General features: G+C 61.0%; 1 protein-coding gene across 1 annotated transcript; it reads right to left on the reverse strand.

Moving 5' to 3' along the window:
- Positions 1 to 6,738: 6,738 nt before the first annotated feature.
- CAPN11 (calpain 11) lies at positions 6,739 to 20,377 on the reverse strand. Its single transcript, XM_087775717.1, has 22 exons — positions 20,241 to 20,377; positions 17,130 to 17,412; positions 16,466 to 16,535; positions 14,860 to 14,978; positions 14,584 to 14,717; positions 14,240 to 14,408; positions 13,569 to 13,652; positions 13,397 to 13,482; positions 13,111 to 13,185; positions 12,538 to 12,698; positions 12,289 to 12,458; positions 12,060 to 12,071; positions 11,557 to 11,768; positions 11,394 to 11,433; positions 11,064 to 11,129; positions 10,658 to 10,715; positions 10,495 to 10,559; positions 9,562 to 9,630; positions 9,352 to 9,430; positions 8,442 to 8,558; positions 8,308 to 8,366; positions 6,739 to 8,044 (listed from the first exon to the last, which is right to left on the reverse strand). The coding sequence occupies exons 2-22, from the start codon at positions 17,373 to 17,375 to the stop codon at positions 8,018 to 8,020; spliced, it is 2,118 nt and encodes a 705-aa protein (XP_087631843.1). The 5' UTR covers positions 17,376 to 17,412; positions 20,241 to 20,377; the 3' UTR covers positions 6,739 to 8,017.
- Positions 20,378 to 23,061: the final 2,684 nt, after the last annotated feature.

A 23,061-nucleotide genomic window follows, 5' to 3' on the forward strand; every position in this document is an offset into this window, starting at 1 on the left:
CAGGTTGAGGAGGCAGAGCAGGCAGGTGAGCAGGGCCTGGCGGCTCTCTCGGGAGCGCAGCCGGCGCCCCAGGCGGCGGAGCGGCGGCAGGAGGCGTTTGCGGGCCAGCGGCAGCAGGCGGGCGAGCAGGGCGCGCAGCAGCGGGGCGGCCAGCGGCGGGGCGGGCATGCTGCCCCCCGAGCCTGCGGGCCCACCGTCAGCCCCCGCAGCCCTCCGGCCCCCGAGGGGTGCCTTGGCGGATCGGGGGGTGCCCAGGAGCTCCTCACGCTTCGGACCTCCCGAGCCGAGCGGGGGGCTGCTTCTTGGGGGACCGCTCTCCTCCCCACCTCTTCCCCTGGCCGCTCTTACCCTCCTTGGGATCCCACCTGCTCCGGGACACCGCTCTGCCCGGTCTCCCAGAGGAGCCTGTCCTGTTCAGCTCCCCCCCACGCAGACCTGCCACCAGCCCAAATGGCAGGAATGTCTCCGAAGCAAGGGACGACAAAAAACCCAGCTGCCCATTTAAATGCCCCCTCCTCCCAGGCCAGACACATGCTCCCTGTAAGTGATACGGCTCCTGAGCCCAGGACCCCATTTGTCGGGGTGGCAGTGCCGGGGGGAGAAGGGGGGCGAGGGAGGAACAACATCTGCCCACCACAGAAATGTGGGCTGGCAGGATGGGGTCCCGTTTCACTACGAGGCTTCGCGGAAGCCCCTGAGCAGGCAGCTGGGTCCAAAACATGCTTGCCTGTCATTCTCTGCCAGCACCAGCAATCGCCACCCCGCTCCCACAAGGGCCGGGAATGCAGTCCAGGCGGACCGCCAAGGAGAGCGGACAAGGGATGCCCCAAGGCACGAAGCACCCAGGAGCAGATGGGCACTCCCCTGTGATGTGGCTCCACACGAGGCTCCAGAGCAGGCTGGTAACCAGTGTCCCATGCTTTCCAGCTGTGCCCCCAAGCTGAGCCTGCCTGGGGCAAGCAGCCAGGGCCCTGCAGACCGGGGGAGCACAAGCTAGCCAGGGTGAGGGCGCAGGCAGGAAGGCCCATGGCTCATGTCGGTGCTCTTCCGCTTCCCTCCTGCGCCTAACCTTTGTTTTGTTCCTGGTGGCTGTCTGGCTTAATTTCCTCCCCTTGTTGTTCCCTTCAAAAACCCTGCCAAGGCCCTATTCTTGGCTCCCGCTCAAGCAGAATTTAGGAGACTGAACAGACACAAGGGACCGAAAGCTACTGCTCCGTCTCCCAGCCTGCCTGATGCAAGCTGTCCCTTGCCCAGTGAGTCCCATCCAAGGGCGGTTAGTTCAGCCAGGGTGACCTTTCCCAGCCCTGCGGATTCCTCTCGGGGAGCCAGCCATGGCCAAGATGAGGAAAGCGGGCTGGCCGTGCCTCAGCACAGAGACACCATGTGCCGAAACCAGAAACAGTTTCCTGACAGCTCAGCTCCAGGCCCAGGAGCTGCAAGGACCAGGGCTGACATCAGCCCCTTGGGACTGGCCTCACAGAGGCTCCCGGATGCTCCTGGGCTCCAGGTCTGCCTCAGTCAGCGGGCTCCGGCTCTGGCGCACCTCTCTGCTGCGTGCTGCAACCGGCCCCGTGCCGGCAGTGTTATGGGGAGCGGGAAGAGCCCGGGCGAAGGAAGCAGGAGCCAAAGCTTTGCTGCAGCTGTGTCAGGGTTTACGCTTCCCTGGGAAGCAGCTTCTCCCCTTTTATCAGGGAGGCAGTGGGTACGGCACTTGGCCTGCTCTTGAGACTCCTGGGTTCAGGGTGCTGTGGCTGACCCCAGGTGAGTTGCTGCCTCGCTCGGTGCCTCGATTCCCCCAGCAGCACAGCCCCAGCGGGAACATCCCCTCCCTGTGCGGAGGACCCTTACAGGGTCCCACCTCTGAGAGGGCTGGGGACCACTGCAATGAAAAGTGCAGTGGAGTCAGCGGTAGTGACCACAGTGATGGAGGAGAGCAGAGATCTTATTCCCCAGGGAGCCTTACCTATTCCTAGAAAAAGCCCTGCCAGAGCTGGGGGAAGCACCCACCCTACCGTGCCTGCTGGGGGAATCCTGTCCTCTGGTCCCAGGGGAAAGGGAGGTGCCGGCCAGGTGCAGAGGTGTTGCAGCAGAGATGTTGCAGCACATTCCTGGGGGCGTTAAGTGGCAGAGATACGTAAGGGGGAAGAGTGGAAAATCCCTTGGGAACAAAGGGGCTTCAGTGTGTGGCCTCTGCAGAAACCTGTTCCTTGCCAGGAGCAAGCACAGGTAAGGGCAGTAGGCGTTACGCCAGTGTGAGAACCAGATGCTTGCAACATCCCAGCAGTGGGCAGAAAGCGGAGCAGGGCCTGTTTGCCAAGCTCTTGGGACTCATAAAGAGGCAGATTTTTGCCTCTGTCAAAAAGGCAGAGATGTTGCCAAGCCCCTTTCCCCATCTGGAAGGTCAGGGGCTTTAGCCTGCTTTCACAGCTAGGTAAAAACACAGCCCAGGGAGGTGGAGGGGCTTAACCCTGCTGCTCTGGTGAGTCAGGCACAGAGCTGGGAAGAGAATGCAACCTCAAAAGAAAGCGAAATCCCACCAGTATCTGCTTCCAAACACAAGATTTAGGGCACTGGAGTCCTGTGCCCGTGTGTTTCCTGGGCCAAGGCGTGTAGAGCCTTTCTGTAACCTCTCTGATCCACAGAGGACTTTCTGCTCCTGCTGTCACTGCTCTGTCTCTCAACCATTTTTCATGTCTGTCCTTCATCCTTCTTCACCAAGGGGCTCAAAATCCCTCACCAGGTGGCTGGCTCCTTTTTTCTCAGGTACATATCAAGGCCAATTCCTTTCAGGCGTTCATTTTCTTAATCATACCAATTGCACAACCAAGTATCCCTTATTTAATTGCCAGGGAGGGCTGGGATCCACTTCCCGAGCCCAAACAGGGACCGTGTACCCCTCCGTAGCACTTATTTCTCTCAGGTGGTCAGTTAGCAGCCGGACACCAGCAAACACAGAGCAGGAGATGCCCCTGCATGGCGTGAGGTAGGCGCGGGGTCCCAGGCAGCCTGCGGATGGAGCACCGCCAGTGATGGGAGAGCAGGGCTGGAAGCAGCCCAGCTGCAGGGGCTGTCCTCAGGGCGGTGGCAGGACTGTGCGGAGCTGTCCTCTTGTCTTCTGTTGCCTGCCATCCCAAAGCCCTGGGAATTCAGCTTGCCCAAAGCCCAGCCCCTTCCTTCTTGCTGCTGAGCAGGGGTGAGCTCACAGCCCACGTGTCTTCTGGGCAGATCCCAGGGCTGGAGCCAGCCGGCATCTCCATCTCCTCTGGGAGAGGACGACCCACTGGGCAGCCACCTCAGAGAAGGCATGGTTGAAGGGTCAGGGGTGTGGGACGTGCCAGCCGTTGGGCAGGACACAGCTGTGCTACCTCCTGGCACGACCACTCTTGGTCGCTGCTGCCCGGCAGCAGAGGGAAGGCCAGCTGAGCAGCCTGGTGCCCCGTCAGCCGACAGGCAAAGCTGGCATGGGCTTTGAGAGGGGGACAGATCCCTGGTCTTTGCCCCATGAGTGACCTGCCAGCACCCAGCCTGCTCCCAGGACAGCATCTCTGCTTCGTGGAAGGGCGAGACCCTCGTGCCACCTCTGGGGCAGGCGCAGGGGACAGAGCAACCATCGGCACCTGCCAATGCTTAAAGCAGCTGTTGCATAGTTAAGGCTCCAGAGGATTGAGCGGGGATGCTAGGAAGAAGGGCATGGCCCTTGGGCATCTCTTCACAAGGTGTGTGAGATCTGCTGCAAATCTTGCTCTGGGCATAGCACTGGGAGCCAACAGAAATGGGGGGGAGGAAAATGAGAGGCGGCTGAGAGTCCTTTCTTTGAGGAGACCCCACCCTTCTGTCAGGGACCCGAGAGGGTGTCGGTGGCAGGGACACTGGTGGCACCCAAGCATCCAGCCCCGTGCAGGAGGAACGTGGGCCATTCCTGCCAGGGAGGGACGCAAGTGCTATAAATAGTTTGTTTAACGCACCGTGGCCAGGCCCTGGAAAGCCCCAGCCCACGCACATTCCCCATTTGCTGGCACTGAGATGGCAGCTGTTGAAAAAGGCTGAATCCAGCAGCTGCTGCCCGGTGCTCTCGGCCCCCGCCCCGCGCTCCCAGCCCTCCTGCTCCCCTTGCGGGGTGGATGAGCCCACAGCATCCCTTGGCACAGGTGCCGAGGCTCGCCGAGGAGGTGCCAGCTCTGTGCTGGTGTTGGCACTGCTCCCTGGGCTGGCAGTGGCCGCAGGACGCTCCCGCCGCCCAGCTGCTGGTGCCAGAGGGGTAAGGAGGACAGGGACGGGGGCTTTCTTCCCTGACGGCTCTTGCATCAGCAGGGACACCGCCGAGAGGCCATGCTGGTGCAGCTGCTGCCCACGCGCGTGCCCTCAGCTGCGGCTCTCCCCAGCCCCAGCTTGGGCTGCTGGGTGGGCCGCGGCCCCCCGCCCGCCGGCTCCGCTCACACAAAGGAGCCTTGTGCCCACGGGACTGACATTCCTGCGGCCGTGGGCCCGGGGCACCGAGGGGGAGATGGGGCGAGAGCCCGGCTGCCGGGGCAGCTGGTGGGGCCAGGTGGGGACGGACTGCGGTCCTGCCCCCCTCCTGTGCCTGGAGGATGGACATGAGCAGCTGGTGGGAGAGGGGGGAACCCCAGGGCGAGCAGGCGGCTCCAGGCTGCAGGAGGAAGGGGCAGAGGGCATGGGGTACAGGAGGGGATGCTGTGGTACTGGGCAGCAGGAGCAGCAGTGCCATGCACCCACGGGTGCTGCCTGCCCACCTTGTGCACTCCCACCCAGCACAGACTGGTGGGATGGGTGTGGGAAAGGTGGGAGCAGGCTGGCTCTCACTGGCTAGTGCTCATGGCAACACAAACCCTACACTAAGAGCAGTTTTGGCCACAGCTGGGCCCCAGCCACTCTTGCTCCTCACTCTACACCAGCATTTAAGGACTCCTGGGCATCCTCCTTGTCCCGCTTTGCAAGGAGGGGGACAAGCCAGGCTACTCTTTGTGGTATTAGCTGGCAGCTGGGGACCCCCTGCCTGCCGACTCCCTGCTGACACTGGCCTGCCAGCTGCTGGGGCCGGCGAGGGAAAGGATCTGCCAGCTGGCACCTGGAGGGAGGGAGGGAGGGGGCTTCTGGTAAGGCTACGCTGGGGGCAGCTGTCATCCCAAAGCTGGGGTGTCACCGTGCCCCACAATTGGGCCTGTGTGCGTGCGACGAGGCTCCGCAGCTGAGACAGCACTGACAGCTCGGCATGCTTGCCCCTGTGTCCTGTCCCCTGGCTTTGAGCCTTTGTTTCTCAGGGGCTTTGGGGTTGCACAGGGGAGCCCAGGCTGCCAAGCCCTGAGGTATCCCCCCTCCACAGGGGGCAGCTCAGCTCACAGGTAGCCAAGAGCCAAGTGCAAGTAGCCCACCTCTATCCAGCCCTGGGGAGCCTCCGGAGGAGAGGGCAGCCTGGGGAGGCAGCTGGGGGGATGCTCCCTCCAGCTGGAGCTGCCCTCGCACCTCAGCTCCCCTCCGTGCTCTGAGCCAGGCTGGCTTACCCCAGAGCTGGGTGCTGCCCCACCGTGGGGAGAGCGGTCCCAGAGAGCTGGGCTGGCACAAAGGGCACCCACATGAGGGGTACTGAGATGCTGGGGGGATAAGCTGCGTGAAGACGCTCCTTTTCCAAATGCCGAGCACCCCTGGGGCAGGCTGGGCTGCGATGCCCCTCTGGGGTAGCAACAAGGGGCAGGAGGCACACGCTGACAGCGAGTCCTGCTCTGAGCCACGCAGTGAAAAGCCCCACCACCCACTGTCATTTTCCTGGAAGGTTTTTGCCTCCAGCCATAACCTGCACGGCCTCAAAGGAAGCAGGGGAAAAGACCAGCCTCCCACAGCCCCTACCCAGGGTCGCATACCTCCTGTGGTCCCTTTCCAGGGTCCAGAGCTCCAGGCTGCCCTCCACTCCCACCTGCTCCACAGTTAACTCCATCCTATCCAAGCGGACCCTCTTTCCCCCAAGACACCCTTCTTTAAGAGCAGACTGCAGCTCTGCCACCAGCAGAGGAAACCTTGGCAAGGGGCTGGCCAGGGCAGCAAACCGTGACCAACGCTAATCTGCCCCAGCACAAAGTCCACCGAGCCAAACCCGGCCTTGCTGGCTGCCTTCAGCCGCTGCCGGGCCGCTGGTAAGGCAGGGGGACGGTGAGTTTAAACTGCTCCAGCTGCTCGCACGGCAGCTGCCCTCCCCGGCAGTGCCCTGGGGAAGCCTTTGGGACACCGTGACCCAGACCCAGGGCTCCCCTAGCTGTGTGGGAACACGGCTGCACCCACATCCCTGGGGCACAGGCCAGGGTGAAGCTGCCCTGGCTCCCTAGCCCAGCACTAACACACTCCCCCTCCCACTGACACCTAGGAGCAAGCACCATCTTCTCCTCCACTTGAAAAATCCCTGGGATAACCAAACAGCCCTGCTAACAGCATGCTGCTTGCTCTCACTTTGAAGAGCAGTGCTGCCTTACACCCGTCTTACATGGTGCTGCCCCTGTGTGTCAATGCTAAGACCTCCCTGCAAAGGAAGAGGGGAGTTTTATAAAATCCTAGGGGACACTGACCCCCCAATCCCCACAGCAAGATGTGTACCTGGTGGTGCTCCTCCACCCGTGGCCCAAGCTAGGCAAGCAGCGTGCCTTGGGCTTGGCTCCGCATCTCATCCCCCCAGCCCAGGTCCAGGTGAGCAGAGGGAGGACGCGAGCCCCGGGTCACTGCCCAGGCCACATGTCCAACAGATCTCGTTTTATTCCCGGAGTGCACGGTGAGCAGGGTGAGGAAGCAGAGCTGCCAGGCAGGCAGCAGTGGTTATTGCTACAGATGCGTCCTCCAGCGATGACAGGGGTCTGGGGGAAGCTAACTGCCTGCCTGCCTCTACAGGGCAAAGGATGGGCTGTTGCCCACACGCCAAGCTGGAGCCACCCTGTTACCCCAGAAGAAGGTGAGGGGAGTGGAGGAGCACAGGCAAGTGCAAATATGTTGGCACTGGAGCCCATCCACATTGGGCGAAGGAGCCCAGGGGAAGAGGAGTGTAACAGTGTGGGAGGGTGAGGGAAAGGGGGAAAAAAACCCAACTGTGCGCAGGATAACACCCCCCCTAAACCACCACCCACTCCCCTCTGGGGAAAGACATCGCCTCTTGGGTGCTGGCCCCCTCCAGCTCTGCTGTGGGCCATGAGCAGGGTCAGCAGATGCCCCATGAGTTCCCAGGGATGGGAGGGGAGGCCAAGCCGCTGTGATGATAGTGGCATTGCTGTGCCTACGCAGAAGAGAGGAGCTTCTGCTGCACTGCAGGGTGGCGCGTGTTCACGTGGTGTGGGACCCCCAAACATTCAGTGCTTAAGTTGCAGGGCTTGACTCAGTGGTGGGGCAAAGGCAGGGGCATGGAGGCGGGAGGGATGTGTTGAAGGCCACACAGAAAGAGCCCGTGGGCTCCATGCTTTGGTCGTGCTTAGTGGTGATGAGTGCAGTGCAATGGCTTCAAGAAGAAGAGTATGGCCCTTCCTCCTCCCAGAAGGGCACTCCAGCTCCCCGGGAACCCGCCGCCTCTGCCTCAGCAAGGCAGTACCTGCTGATGCTCCCAGGCGTGCACAGAGACAGGCAATGCAAGCCAGCGGGGATGGGGCAGCATTAGAGCAAGCGATACGGGTACCTCCCTCTCTTCCCCCGGCAGCTCCTGCCTCTCCCTGCTCTGCAGCTGGCCCCCACGCTCGGTGCAGGGATGCACAGGTACCCCATGCTGTTTGCCCTCCTCCTGTTCTGGGGTGGGGAGAGAGGAGGGGGGCAGTGGAAAGAAGCCCAGCCCAGAAGAGGAGAAGGGCATCCCCTGCCTGCCTTGACCCCTGGTCCACCGGAGAGGGCGGCGTGAGGCTTGCCGGGAAGGCAGGGCTAGTGGCTCAGCGTGGGATGGAGCAAGGCGGGAAGAGTATCCTGTGTCCGCAGATCCAAGGGGAGGCACTTGGAGGGGGCCCGCTGGGGTGTCCCAGTCGCAGTGGATCTGTTGTGGCTCCTAGCCGCACATCGTCAGCAGCAGCCACTGGGAAGGAGAGGGAGAAGGGATGAGCAGGGCTGGTGCATTTTTGACATGCTCTTATGTTTCCTGGAGGGCTGTCAAAGTTGACAGATAGAGCCTGAAGCAATCCCATTTTCTCATCTTTATCTTTTATGGGTTCTTTCCCTATCCAAAGGGCTGGAGGGCTTTCTACCACCCACCCCAGGTGCCCCATTCACCTTAGTGCCTTGTCCCCTCGTCTCCCACCCCACCTCTGGGCCCACCTCACCACTGGGCTGAGCTCTCACCTCGGAGAGGTTCATGACAGCAGTGCCGGTGCCTTCGGGGTCCATGCTGTAGAAGAACCCTGCAGGGGCACAAGAGCAAGGTGAGCTACCTGTCCCTCTGTCCCTGCCCTCTCTGCCCTGGGGCCGGCACTCACTGAACATGGCCTCCAGCTTAACCAGGCAGCAGACAAAGTTGTCAAAGTCCACACCCATGTCAGCATCTGCATAGCGGGCCACCACCACCTGATGCAGCTTGTTGTTCAGCTTGAAACCTGCAAGGCAGAGAGCAGTCAGCACACCAGGAGGACGTAACTATGGAAGTCAATGCACCTACCCAAAGGGGCCACCAACCCATGCAAGGAAAGGCACCGAGTCCAGCCTCAGCAGGAAGAGAGGATGCTCTCCCCGGAGCCATATCATAGAATCATAGAATGCGTTGGGATGGAAGGGACCTTTAAAGGTCACCTAGTCCATCCCCCCTGCAATTGACAGGGACATCTACAACTAGATCAGGTTGCTCAGAGCCCCATCCAGCCTGGCCTTGAATATTTCCAAGGACGGAGCATCTACCACCTCTCTGGGCAACCTGTTCCAGTGTTTCACTACCCTCATTGTAAAAAATTTCTTCCTTCCTTATATCTAGTCTGAATCTACCCTCTTTTAGTTTAAAACCATTACCCCTCGTCTTATCGCTCCTGGCCCTGCTAAAAAGTCTGTCCCTATCTTTCTTATAAGCCCCCTTTAAGAACTGAAAGGCTATGACTAGTTAGCTCACTGATCCACCCCAGACCTCTCTTTCACCAAGATGGGACCCTACAGGTCAGAGAAGGACAGAGGCTGGGACCACCTTGCGTGCATCTCTAACTCTGAGGTGCCAGCACTTGGCACAGCTGGGATGGAGAGAACCCAGTGCAGACACGGGCTATATCTCACTGCCACAGCAGACTGGCTCCAAGCACACCGTATAGGCTGGTTTCACTCTTCTCCAGCTACTTGGGACAGGGGTCTGACAGCAGGAGCCCCCTCCCCATCCCCCAGCCCAGCCCCATCCTTCTCCAGACCTACCGGCTGACTCTAGAGCCATGCGCATCTCGTAGGAGCTCATAGTGCCTGACTTATCCAGGTCATGCTGGCGGAAGATTGTCTGCAAAAAAAAAATGGAGGATGCGAAGGGCAGGCTCTCCTGCGGCCTCCAGCCTGGCTGCCCCCTCACTCTGCTGCCCCAGGAGGGATGCCATCCCTGTGCAGTGTGCCATGCCCCCCACTCCTCCTCACCAGCCAGCTCCGAATCTTGTTCCACAGGATCTGGAACTCCACCAGCCCGAGGCGGGCGCTGCCATCTTTCTGGGGAGCAGAGGGTCAAGGAGAAAGCAGCCAGTAAAGGGGGTGGTGTAAAGGCAAAGCCATCAGATCCCAGACACCTGAGGCAAGAAAAGCCTGGCCACACTTGGCCTGCCCAATTTTCCCCCCAACTTTCCCTCTCTGTCCTGCAGCATCAGCAAGATCAGAGCCCGCAACCCGGTGGGGAAAGTGCAATACTTAAAGTAGCTGCCATGCCACTCCCCAGGAGCAGCCGTGCTGCTGCCGTAGGAAGCACACTGCTGTGGTGTCCTCGGAGCAAAACTGGACTGGCCTGCAGCGAAAAGGGATGCTGCATGGCCAGGCTGGAGAAGGGCTCGGAGCTGCTGCTCTACCCTCGCCTGACCCCTCAGTGGCATGTCCTTGTGCAAGCAGGAACACAGGCCATGGCTCCTGTCGCTTTACACCTCTCATCCTCAACTGCTGGACAGGATGGTTTGTGGGGAAAGAAGCCCAACAGCCCTTGTTCCCTTTCATGAGCGCCTCAAAGGCTGGGTGGCATCACGGCAGGTCAGGCTGGGGAGCCTGCGGGGAAGGGAAGCGCAGGACGCTTCCTCCTGGAGGGGAAGGTTGAAGGCGTGAGTGGGGCTGGGCTGGGCTTCTGGCGGTGGAGCAAAGCAAGCAGGGGAACTGATGGCCTTTTCCAAAAAACCTGCTGCTAAAGCCCAGGGGTGTAGGGCAGGTGGTCCTGAAGCCACAGGGACCCCTTCCTTCCTTCCTTCTTTCCTTCCCCTGGTTGAACAGCCTCGGCACGGCCGGAGAGCCAAATCCCAGCTCCCACGGAAGCCTTGCTGCCAGCAGGCTGAGCACCAGGGAAGCTGGCCCCTGCCCACAGCACCAAGAGGATACATCCATCAGGTTGACCATGTTGCGGCAGGAGTCCAGGCTGAACCCATCTGTCTTCAGATCTTTGTCTAAGGAGGAAGGAGGAGGTTGAGCACGTGCATCAAAACCCAACCTGCTGAGCGGGCCTGAGCCATGGGGAGCAAGGGGCGGGAAGGGCAGCACTTACGTCTAGCAATGACTCTGTTGAGAATAGTCCGGAGCTCAAAGACGCTGATTTCCATGTCCTGCAGCAGGAGCAGAGTTAGCAGCACCCCTTGCCTGCTCTCCACCCCACCTGTGGCCATTCCCCGCCTCCTGCTTAAACACCTCTGCCTTAGTCACAAAGCACCAGGGTGCCATTGCATTTCCTGCATGCCCAGAAGAGTTTGGGCCACAGCTGGATGCCCCTTCCCCAAATCTGCTCCCGTCACACCACCCCTGGGGGCAGCTGGGCTGAGCTGCGGCAGAGATGGACTTGTCTGCAGGATGGGACTGAGCAAGCATGGGGTGGGCTGGAGCTCCCACAGCCAGGGGTCCCGTCCCATCCTCTCCCCAGGCCAGGGCCCCCCAGAGCTCAGTGCAGCCATACCCACCTCCCCTGCCAGCTGCTGGAACATGTTCTTGAAGCCGTCCTCTATGTCATCCTCAGTTATTTCCTCCTGGGGTGACGCAGGCCAGAAGGAAGAGGTTAGCGGTCAAACCCAGGTTCTGCCCTGCCTCCCAGGCTCAGCAAACCCAAACTGGAAGGGAAGCTCTTCTTTGTTCTCATCTTTCTGACTTCCCACGTCCCCATCCCCTCAACCCTGCCAGCCCCTCTCCAGCCACAGTGACATCCCAAACCCAGGCAGCCACCTCCTGCCTGCAGCTCCCCCTTCCAAGCCCCAGAGCCTCAGCACCAACCAAACTAAAGCGGCAGCTCCTACCTCATCTGCCAGATCTGCCGAGATCTCCTCGTCCAGCTCCCTGGGGGCAGAAAGGAGGAAACCAAAGTGATGAGCGGGGTCCCCAGCCAGCAGGCTGCCTGCGGTGGGGAAGTGTCCCACCGCTCACATAGACAGGGTGTCCCCTGGGCGGGCAGGGACTCACGCCGTGTCCGACTGCTTCTCAGTGAAGACCCGCAGGATGAAGTCGGCCTCCTTGTGTGGCTCGAAGGTGGAGGGCACAACGATGTACTCGCCGGGGGGCAGCCGGATCTGGTTGCTCACCTCCCGCAGGTTGATGAAGGTCTCGGACCGTGCCCGGGACTGGTTTCGCAGGAAGAAGTCCTTCTTCAAGTGCACGTTCTGGCTGCCCTGGGCCTGAGGGAATGAACGTGCTTGCGGACCACAGCAACGGGGGGGACCCACAGGGAGCGGCAGGACCAAAGGCAGCCCCGCTGGGCAGGACATCCCTGCCCTGCCCATCCCAGCAGGAGCCATCCCTCCCGCGCCGACATGCCCAGCACCCATTAGCATCCCAGGCACTGCCAGCGAGGTGGGAGCTCCCACACCACTGGGTGCACATGTGTACATGCATGTGCATTAACCCATTCCTGCCCACTCTTGCGCTCCCCTCCAAGACAGGGTAGGCTCTGGCAGCTCAGGACGTACCTCCTCAGGAACCTGCAGGGAGGAGAAAAAAGGGAAAAAAAAAAATCAGAATCCCAGTACCTGCCCCCATCCCTTACAGCATGGGGAGCAGGGGACAGGGGACATTAACCCACGGACCAGCCAAAGCAGGTGGGAAAGGTTTCCTTGAGGACTGGGGTGCCAGGTCCAGGCAGGACTGGCAGGGCTGAGCTGGTCCCAAGGAAGCAGCATTGGGGCAGGCAGGGGTTACCTCGTAGACAGCGAAGCCGATGGTGTGCATGTCGCCCCCCACCCGCCGCTCCCGCCGCCGGTTCTTCTGCATCAGAGCCACCAGGAAGCTGCAGGCCACCTCATCGTCCCCGGGGTCGTCATCCTCTTCCAGCAGCTTGATCTTAAACTGGGGGTTGATCCAGAACGTGGCTGGGAGGAAGATGACACGTGGATGAGATACCCAGCTCAACTGCGCTGCCAAGAGCGGAGATACTGGGGGGAGAGGTACCTGGGTGATTCCTGCAGCCCCCAGCAGTGCTGCCCCGGCGCCAGGTGCCCTCGAACACCTGCGTGTGCCACCTGCTGAGCTCGTCCTTGGTGAGGGCATCGGGGGTCAGGTTGCAGATCTCCAGCCTGGAGAACTCCCTCAAGAAGTCCCGGAAAGACATCCTGCAGGAGGCAGGCAGAGGCTGAGGCCAGGGCACCGCTGGTGGGGAGGGAGGAGAACACAAGCAGCTCCGGACCCAGCCAGCGTTTTTGGAGAATTAAGTGACAGCAAGATCTTTTACCCTGAGCAGTTATAGCTCATTTAAAGCCTGATGCTGGGTTTCAGGCAGAAGGGGTGTTTACCCTTCCTAGAGGTTTATTTTGCATTTAGTTGGGCTGAATTTCCTTGAAGAGAGGAAATTATTAACTAGATGAGATAAGGAAACACTAGCAGGCTCTCTGGTGCTGGAAAGCCAGCTCATAAAGGCAGGTCACGTGTTTCAAGTGAAGCAGGACCACGGGATCTCTCCCCAGCTCCTCTGCTCCTTCCCAGGCTGGCTGCTGAAGAAGAGCAGCAGTTTGCTCCAGCACTCACCAGAACTCTCCGTCCTCCATCTTCAGCTGCAGCTCTTCCCTGTCATCAGGGTCAATGTTGTTCCACTCGGAGGAGCTGGAGCAGCAGAAGAGAGACAATTAGATGAGGACTACTCAAGGTGAATCGTGAGCACTTCAGAGCTGGCCCTCAACTGCCCCCCTCACCGATGCAAAGGGCACCACATGCTGCGAACTTCCCCTCAGCAGTGCCGCGCACTCGAGTGCTGTGTCTGCAGAGCCCGCTGGCCTGCCAGCAGCGGGACTGAAGTCCCATCTGTCCAACTCACCCATCGCTCCAGGCTCCGGTCCACTCCACCTGACCCCAGGGGTTCCGGATGCGGATGAGCTGTTCCTGCTGACCCCGGTAGTTCACCTGCCGGCCACCAGACACAAGAGGTTGAGCCCATGCCACTGGCCAGGCTATTTTATTGCTATTAAAGTCTCGCATAGCCAACTCACATCTCTGAAGGCTGTGACAGAATAGGCATGGCCCTTCACCAGCTTCTTGAAGGTCACCGCTTCCATATCAAAGGCACTTGTGATCTGAGGAGAATGTGCAAAGCTCAAGCGAATATGATTAAATTCATGTAGTCCTATCCCCCACCCTCCACGGCGTGGAGAATCCCCCTTGCTTCATGCTGCTCCAGCCAAGAGAAGCAGCAGGTACCAGCACCCTCTGCTCGAAGGCTGCTGGCTGAGGACAATGTAAAGACAGTTTCCCAGCCAGAAGACCCTGAAGATCCATCAGAAAACCACTCAAAATTCAGAAAGCAAGAAAAGGATTTCACGAGAGGGAATGGATGGAAAGGCCCGCTCCAGATAATTCTCAGATGCTGACGTAAGACATGGCCAGAGCTATAGGCAGACCCTTGTTCAACAGCCCACGCTTGAGATGGACACTCCTGCTCCATCCAAAGGACCCCATTCTCAGCAGCTGGGCTGCAGCCCCACTCCCTGTGCCCTGGGGCTGCTATGCTGGCTCTGGAAAGGGTGCTCTGCTAAGAGGGGAAAGAAGTAACCTCCTGCCTGGTGTCCCAGTGAGGGGACTGCTGACATGATCTCAGGCTGCGAGGCCTCGCTTTGGCCATCGCTGGGGCAGAGCCCTGGGCTCATCCCGGCACACCACTTACGTCGATGGAGCAGCCCAGCAGGGACCCCCTCTCCAGCGCCTTGCGGATGATGTGGCCCATGTTGCGTGGCGGTCGCTTGAGATCGTACATCTCTGCCACGCCGCCGGTGAAGTCCTCAAAGCCCTCGGTGGTGCTGCCCCCTGAGAGCGCCTCGTAGCAGCCATTCAGCCTGAGTGCCAGCCAGCAAGAGGGGCGCATGAGGGGACAAGGACGTAGCACACTGCTCCTCCTCAGGCACCCAGCACAAGCAGGGCCAGGGAGAGAAGAGACCCCCTCCCCTCTGCTCCGCACAGTGAGGTGCCCTGTCCCCCACCCACCCATGTGCCCGCCACGGGGGTACCCACTTGGCGTAGGCCTTCTCCAGCAGAGCACTCCAGAACTCGGTGCACTCTGCCGAGTGCACGAACAGGAGCTCCCCGTCCTTGGTGGGCAGCTGGTCGTCCACCACCACATCCACCCACTCACCGAACTGCCAAATCTGGGGGGTCAGGAGAAAGTGGGGTGAGCTCGGAGCATCACACAACTTGCTCATCCCTACCCCAGAGGAATGACCTCAAGCCATCGCCCTCCCTCCTGTCCCCAGCCCACCAGCCATGGAGGGCCAGGAGCTGCCAGCCCACCTGGAAGTGGAAGATGCCGGCATAGTCCTCCTGGAAGCTCTGCCCGTGGGGCACCACGCGGTGCAGGAGCTCCTCGTTGAGCGTGAGGGAGCCAATGGCAGCCAGCAGCCAGCAGTCGCCTGGGGAAGGAGAGGAAGCCGGTGTGAGCACCCACCACCTCCCAAGCTGGGGGGGTAGGCGGTGGATGTGTAGGAGCCCGTGGCGTGCTCTCCTTGCAAACATTTGGGGCTCCCCAGCTCAAAAAGCATGTGGAGAAACCAGAGAGGGTCCAGCAGACAAAGAGAGCTCAGGGAGCCAGGCTCGTTCAGCCTGCCTTGGAGAGAAGTATTAGCCCAAGGCAACAGGGCATGATCCTCCCTGACCTGGAGCCTGTGTCCAGACCACCACATACAGTCAGCATCAACAGGCCCCTCCTGCAGCCATTTATCTAGACCCTCCTGGGACTCATTCGTATGACTGCCCTCCACATCTCAGACAGCGAGTTCTGCAGCGGAATTACACTTTGCTTTTAAAAAAACATTTTATGAAGCAAGAGGTTTAATGCTGCTGCCCCAGCTTCTCAAATTGCGAGCAACACCACTGCACTTTTCCTTCCAAGTGCTCTTAACCACAAGTGCTGCTCCAGGCCAGCACTGCGTTTTAAATTCTTTGCCTTAGTTCCCCTTTCTTTTTTGCCTTTGAAGCCTGTCACACCTTAGCCTTGGGCCTGGATAACCTGTACTGGGCTGTGGTTTGGCAAAACAGCATTTCAGACTTTTTAATAACCAATTGAACAGCACCGCAGTGCTCTGGGCTGTTACATACTCCAGTTACCACCTCAAGTTTGTTCCAATTGCCGGATGCATTAAATGTGGTCAGCCCTGAAACCAGCGTGCTATGTGTGCTGAGCATCATGTACGATGCTCCCAATGAAGTGCCCAACTTGATCCAGATCAGGACGACACTCTTGGTGGTACCCAGATCTGGTTCCGATGACCACGAAATCCCAGTTGCCAGCCCTGCCAGCCTACCCAGCCCATTAACACTGCTCTCCTTGTCTCAGTGCCTTTGCCTTGGGAGACATCCCTGGAGAAATGACAAATCACCACTTGTGCTCCGTAGCTCTCCTCTCAGTTCCCTTCTGCCACACCACGTTGCTTCGCAAGCACTGTGTCATGACCAGCATATCCTCACCTCAGTTTGTTACTGTCATCCAGCTGCCATCCCTCACCATTTACCAAAGCAGGGAGCTCTTTGGAGCAGCTCCTGGCGTTGCTGTCGGCATGTGTCAGGCATGGATCCACCCGACGTCTCCCCTGATCTTAGCGTGGTCAAGCTGTGCACACATCAACCCATTTTCATGGAGCCTTAACCTAGAGCCACCAGGAGGCACAGGGTGTCCCCCGCCTTCCAGTTTCCACTGCACTACATGGGAAGGGAGCCGTCGGTACAGAGATGGTTGCGCAGAGGCTGGCATGAAAATGCGCTGCACGGGCCTGGGGAAAGGTGCTGTGAAAGGCACTGGTCCCCCCTCAACCTTACACAAACATCTCTTCTCCAGCCACGCCAATGCTCCCCAGCCACTGCTCTCCGGACCAAGGTCCGGGGACAGAGCTCCAGCACTCACCCAGAGCCCCCTGGCAGATGTCCGTCCGGGTTGCGCCGCCAACGATGAACTGAGGGTCATCCACTAATTCCTGCAGGAGGAGGAGAGAATCAGATGCTGGTGCTGGATCTCGGCAGGGCCTGGGCTTCTGGGGGGCTGGCACCTGCTGCAGCTCCGACTCGGGAGGAAGGGTATACGGTCCCCAAGAGATGCACCCCACCTGCCCTCTGCCAGGGACATCTGCTTGACTGCAACCCCAAGGCCATCATGGTAAGGCAAGGCAAGATCTTCTGCCGTAGCCGTGGAGGACACAGCTAGATAGACTAATGTCATTCCCCTTGCACTCGTGGCACCAGGGGCTATACACCCTCAAAAGCCCCAGTCACTGAGGGTGACACACCTATGCCATGACACCTAGAAGCAATGACATAGCCCACCCATTTTAAAGCCCACGGTCTGCTGCCCAGAGGAAGCAGGGTCTGCTAGACACGATGCTTTTCTGAGCAGACCCTCATGGCGCATTGCTCTAGGCCCTTGGGAAAGGAGGCTATGAAGCACTCAAGGGACTTTGAGCACCGAGAGGAACAGGCCAGGGCCAGGCTGCAGCTTGGCAAACCACATCGGTGCAGACATTGCAGGGCAGGGACATCAGCTCAGCCCAAGGAGAAGCAAGCCCGACACTTACCGACGGACGTTTCCACTCCACCCCCCGTGTCTTGCTGGAGTGTGGCCCCAGCTCCTTGAATCCGAGGGCAGAGGGGCCGGCTGGGAACTGGGGGTCCCTAAAGAGGGTGCCGCTCTCAATGCACTCCTGTTTGAGGGCCTCATAGTCCTGGTTGAGGTACTTGATGGCGTTGTGGTGTTGGCCAACCCCCTCGGCTCTCAAGCGGTCCCTCTGCAGACGGGCAGCCATCCCACCAAAGGGCATCATGGCTGGGCACTGGCAGCGCTACCTTCAGCTCCACTCCCTGCAATGAAACGGGCACGGCTGGGCTGAGGCAGGGCCTGGTACCCATGCACCCCCCTGGGGACATCAGCCATTTCACACAGTGCCAGGCTCGGAGGCCAGATCCTCAATTCCCACCGGCCCCACAGCAGGGACCTTCTCCATCAGCATTGCCCCGGGGCAGCGAGCAGAGTCGGCACACAGAGCATCCCCAGCGTGTGCCCAGGCGCCAGGAGGACCTCCCCACATCCCATCCCCAGCAGCAGCCCCGTCCTGAGCCATGGCCTCCAGCCCAGCCATCGCAGCCCTGCTGTCTTTAGGGAACACCGAAGGAGCAGAGCGGCTTTGAGAGCCGGCTGGGAGGAGGCAGCCCGGTGGCGGCTGCGTCTCTCCCATCCTGTCCAGTCACTGCTGCACAGAAAGGCCGAGCCCGGAGGAATTTCAGGCGCTTTCCGCCCCTGACAGCCTCTCCTCCCAGCACAGCTTTCCAGGACCTTCCCTCGCCCCGGCTCCTCCTCACTCGTCGCAGCCGGGAGGGCGTCAGCGGCCGCCTCGCAGCTTCTCCCAGCCCCAGGCGCCTCTCCCTTTCCCTCGAAGGCCGCCCCGGCTGCCTGAGCACTGAGTCAATAGGGCCGGGAAGGGAGGAGCCCAGCGGGGCGCAGAGAGGCTCTATCTATGGGGCCAGCAGAGGATGCGGGAAGGAAGAGGCGGGACGGCCCTTCCCAGCGCACACACCACACACGGGCAGGGTGACTCAAGCCTCGCAGGCGGCCGGCGGAGCAGCCTGCTGGGAGGCACCGGGAAAGGGATACGGGGTGCAGCAGGGCACCCTGACACCAGGAGACCGGGGCAGGGCAGACCCCACAGAGCCCCTGCAGCCCTGCCCCACTGCACCCACTGCGGTGGGGCAAGCCCCAGCTGCCCTCAGACCTGCACCCACGGCAGGAGCCGGCGCTTGCACCCACCGCACCGCCCAGGCTGTGAAGGGCCCCCCAGGGGCCATCTGGTCCAGCCCCCCATGCAGCAGGACCGTGGGGCAGGTGCCACCACCATGGGCCCACCGGCGTTTGCAGCTTAGCCTGCCCCACTCCCCAGCCATCTCAGCTCCTGCTCGGCAGGGCTGGTGCAGAAAACTCCGGAGGTTTCTCCGTGCAAGGCAGCGGAGCAGTCCTCAGGTAAATAACCCAGGAGCCAGTAACCCACCCAGAGCAGCGGGCTAGGATGCCAGCGCTGGCCTGCTGCCTCCCCCATGCCCCGTCCCAGGGGAGCAGGGTGCAGCCGGCTCCAGAGAGGCGGCTCTCCTTGTCCTGAAGTGCTGTGATAGCCAAGGGAAGGCAGGCAACAGTGAAAAGGATGCAAGTTCTTGGCATGTGCATAGGGCATAAACCTGGCTGCTAACCCAAGGGGCCGCCCTAACCAGAAGCTTTTCAGGAGGAAAATCTACTCCTCCCCAACACTCTACCTGCCCTGGGATGCTCTAAACCTACTATCCGTCTCCAAGGCAGCACCAGCCCTTCTCTCCTCTGCAATGGCCCCAAATCTATGGAGCTCAGCCCTTTTCCATCATCGCCTCCCTCTGACTCCTGCTCTGCAGCCAGCACCCTGGCAGCCTCTCCCCGCGGCGAGGCACTCGTGGCCTGCAGAGCTGGCAGGATGGCTCCTCCGGTCTGAGCTGCTGCCCAGAGCCCAGGGGGGCTGCAGGAGGAGGAATCCCAAATGCAGCCACCTACACAGCCTCCAGCTCCCACCTTGCCACCTCCCCACCACCCACACCGCAGCCTGCGGACAGCCGGGGATCTCCCCCTGCCCGCAGCCCCTGCCAGGCTCCCTGCACCCTCTCCCGCCCTGCCTACCAGCGCTGGACATAGCTGCGGACACGGGGAGCTGTGTGCAGCCCAGACACGGGCACCGTGCGAGTTATTCTTAGCTCTGTGGCTCAAAATACTCGGGAAGGTTATGCTCAGTGCCAGACGGAGGTCACGCAAGCGCAGAGCGAGGAAAAATATTTCAGACCCCAGAATGGGACAGGAACCACCAGGCTGATGCTGATGGACCTTGCAGGTCCTCCACAGCGTGCAGAGCCAAGCCAAGCCCCCAGGGCCATTTTCCACACCAGGCAACATCCAACCACAATATGATGCTTTCCAGTATCGGAGGAACCTTTGATCCCTCCTAGGTGGGAGCAGAAAGACACGCTGCTCCCCGCAGGGTCCCCGATATCTCGTGCACCTTAGCACATACTGAAAAACCCCTGGACCGCATCGTTGCTGAAGTCCAGCCAAAAATCTCTGCAGACCTCCAGCTCGCCAGCTGCTCTTGGCGATGGAAGGAAGGGGGAGCCAGGCCGAGCCCAGACACCGCATCCTGCCGCATGCTCAGCTGGGGCAAGGAGCCACCACCGCCCATAGGGTCCCACACTGCGCAAGGCCCTTCCCAGCCCTCCGGGTGACAAAAATACTCATTTTCCACAAGCTCCCTTTTACGTTCCCGCATCCCCTCGACGAGACGCGGCGTTGGTTTTGGGGTCGGGCCACGGCAGCCCGGTTTCGCTGCGGTACCCAATGTACTCGCCGCCCTGATTGGGAAACCTACGGGTCTCTGCGGCTGCGTTATCTAAGGGAAAAATCCCCGCGGTTAAAAAGAGGGGGATAGGCAAGCCTGGAGCAGCTCAGAGTCCAGGGGAAGTAGCCGGGGGGGGCCGTCGCCGGGCGGGCAGGGCTCCTCCGCCGCGGGGGCCCCCGCAGCGGAGGAGCCCTGTCCGCCCGGCCCCGGGGTCCCCCCCGGCTGCTAACCCCGTTCTGGGGGTCTGATAAGGATGGGGTTGGGGGGGGGGGGGGGGGATGGACTTACGGAAGCCGCAGCCGCCACCGCCCTGCCCGCTTCAGCCCAGCCCAGCCCGGCTCGGCCCGGCCCGGCCCGGCCCCGCGGAAGGTGGGGTTTGGGCGGGCAGGATGTGCCAGCAAAGCCGGGAGGGCGGTGGGAGGGGGAATTAAAGGCGCAGCGACGGCTCACAGCTACCGGGAAGGGATTTAACTGGTGCTGCTGGTGAGGTCCTGTCTGCTGCCAGCCTCGCCCCGGGGATGGAGGGGTACCGCCGGGCTGGGCGCGCCGCTTCCACCTTTGCTCCGAGCGGAGAGCTCGGTGCACGCGGAAATTGTGGCTGGAAGGAGAAGTGGAAGCGACTTTCCCCTGGGAAGGGGTTTGGGGGTGACATGGCACTGCCCCACGCTGCTGGCACCCCAGCTTAGCTGGGTGAAGCTCTGCACTACGCCTTGTCCCAGGGCTCGTTGAGCTGGCGCTGGGGCTGAGCACAGTGGTCCCAACGGGTGTCACTCACCGTGAGCTCCCTTCTCCTTCCCTCATGCCTGGGGAGGCTGTGCCCGCACCACCTCACCCCTGCAAGCCCAGGCAGTCACGGCTGGCACCCACCCCACCAGCTGCCCCTTGCTGCTGGGTGCCGGCAGGGCCCATCCCGAGCAGGTCCCACTGCCCTGGGGCTTCCCACAGTGGGGCTGCCCGTGCATGCCCTCCGTGAGTCACGGTGCGGCTATGCCAGGTGGTGCCGTTGCTGACGGGCATGGCCACAGCGGGGCTCGGCATGGCACCGCACAGCCCAGTGTGGTGCAACATGGCTTTGTCTGGTATGGCATGGCCCAGCATGGGCTGCACAGCTTGGCCTGGCGTGGCCTAGCCCAGCATGGCCAACGTGGCTCAACACAGCATGGTGTGGCCTGGCATGACCAGCTCAGCTCAGCTCAGCCCAGTCCAGTTCGGCATGGCCTGGCCCAGCCTCACCTGCCCTAGCCCCAGGAAGAAGCTCTGCACTGCCATCCTTCTGGTGCCAGGGCTGAACACGGTGATCCCAATGGGTGTCACCAACTATGGGGCTCCTTCTCCTCCCCTCATGCCCGGTTGCAGCTGGGGAGGCCGTGCCTGCACCGCCTCACTGCAGGAGCTGGCATCCAGCTGCTCACCCAGGCTTCACAGGGCGCCTGCTTTCTAACCCACCCCGCCTTGCCCAACGGGGGCAAATCCTTGCTGAGCAGGGAGCGGGTTGCACGTGGGGTGAGAAGCTGTGTCCCTTGCCTGAGGGAAGGGCAACCAGGACGTTCAAAACCAGCTGTAGCACGGTCCTGCTGCTGCGCCCCCATGGGAATGCTCTGGCTCTGACCAGGACCCACTGGAGCTGACCTGTCCCCATCCCCACCTAGGGGAGCCTGCCACAGGCAGCTTGTTCTGCCCACCCTGGTGTCAAGGAGGCTTTGGCGTGCCCTGCTCTGCATCGTCGCAGTGGCCACTCCATCTTATCCTCAGCCAGAAGGCAGCTGTGTCACTGCCCGCGGGCTGGAAGTGCAGGGGGTCCCTGCTGGGGTCATGGGCCAGCTCTGCACCGAGCTGCAGGCAGCAGCATGCTTTCAGACAAGGAGCAAGCAGACCAGCAACGCCAGGGCTTGTTCCTGAACAGCTCTGCCAGCTTTTTCTCTGGCCTCGGCCACCACTGACTGCCCTGCCCGCTCAGATCCACCCAGGACAGTGCCCGTCCTTGTTATGACCCCGTTCTCCTCCTGTTCATCTCTTGCCTCATTACCCCTCGGTGGTGTTTAAAGCCACTTTCACAGCTGACTGTCCTGGGGTAGGAGACAGCTCCTGTGTAATCCTGTCATGCAGGCTGTCCTGCGTCCTGCCCCTTCTGCTTGGGAGCAGTTTCTGTCAAACACCTGCACAATTGCCTTGTTCCCTTCCCTCAAGCTTCCCTTTGCAGCGATGCCTGCAGGGACTTGGCAGCGGCCACAGTTCTTTCGGTCTTTGGTTCTCTTTGTCTGTGTCCAGGCGTTGCCTCCTCCCAGTTCTTTGGCTGCAGGTGGAAGGAGAGCTTTCCGTCCCCTGCTCACTCTGCGGTGCTGGCACATGAAGCCACCAAGCCTGAACAACGCAAGGTAGGAACGGAGCTGGGAGCTTGGGGTCACTCGTCTGTCTCTCAGAGGCCTGCCCCACACCTCACCTCTCCGTCGCGCCACTCTCCAAGCAACGGCCATTGTACACAAATTAATGAGCGTACAGCAGCTGCCTGGGAGCCACCCCAGCTCCAGCCTGCACCAGAGAGCGGCCCCGGGGGCTGGCTGCTTGCTGCCTGCCCCTGTGCTTAAGGGAGGGCTGAGCTACAAGCAGCGCCACACGGCAGGAAAGCGCTCCCTGCCAAGCTGCGCTCCATGGGTCTAGCACCCCTCTCCCTTTCCCAAAGGCTTTATTTAGCTGTCCACCCAAACCAGGCTAGGAGACAGGTTCCTGGATGGAGATGGCAGGAGCGGGCCATGTAAATTGTTATTGGGACCGCAGGGTTGGGCTGACATCTGCCACCGAGGCTACCAGCAAAACTCCCCTCCCCTCCCACACCATTCCCAAAGCATCTTCCCCCATCCCAGCCTCAGCACATGCAGCTCCCCATCCACCTGCTTTTAGCAGCAAAGCTTTCGATGCCTCTCCAAGCCGGAGGGAGAGGCCACTTGGGCTGGGAGAGCCTGTGAGCCACAGCTGGGATCCCGGCAGCAGGGCAGGGCTTGTGCTCACACAGGGGGAGCACGCAACCCCCCACCCCTCCTTTTGCATCACGCATGCTCCTGCATCCCTGCAGCAGCTGGGGTCCCTCTCCTCTCAGGTCCCAGCCCCCAAC

The sequence above is a fragment of the Nipponia nippon genome, unplaced genomic scaffold (assembly GCF_047370975.1).
Source record: "Nipponia nippon isolate SJK-2023a ecotype South Korea unplaced genomic scaffold, ASM4737097v1 scaffold_4, whole genome shotgun sequence".
Lineage (NCBI taxonomy): Eukaryota > Metazoa > Chordata > Aves > Pelecaniformes > Threskiornithidae > Nipponia > Nipponia nippon.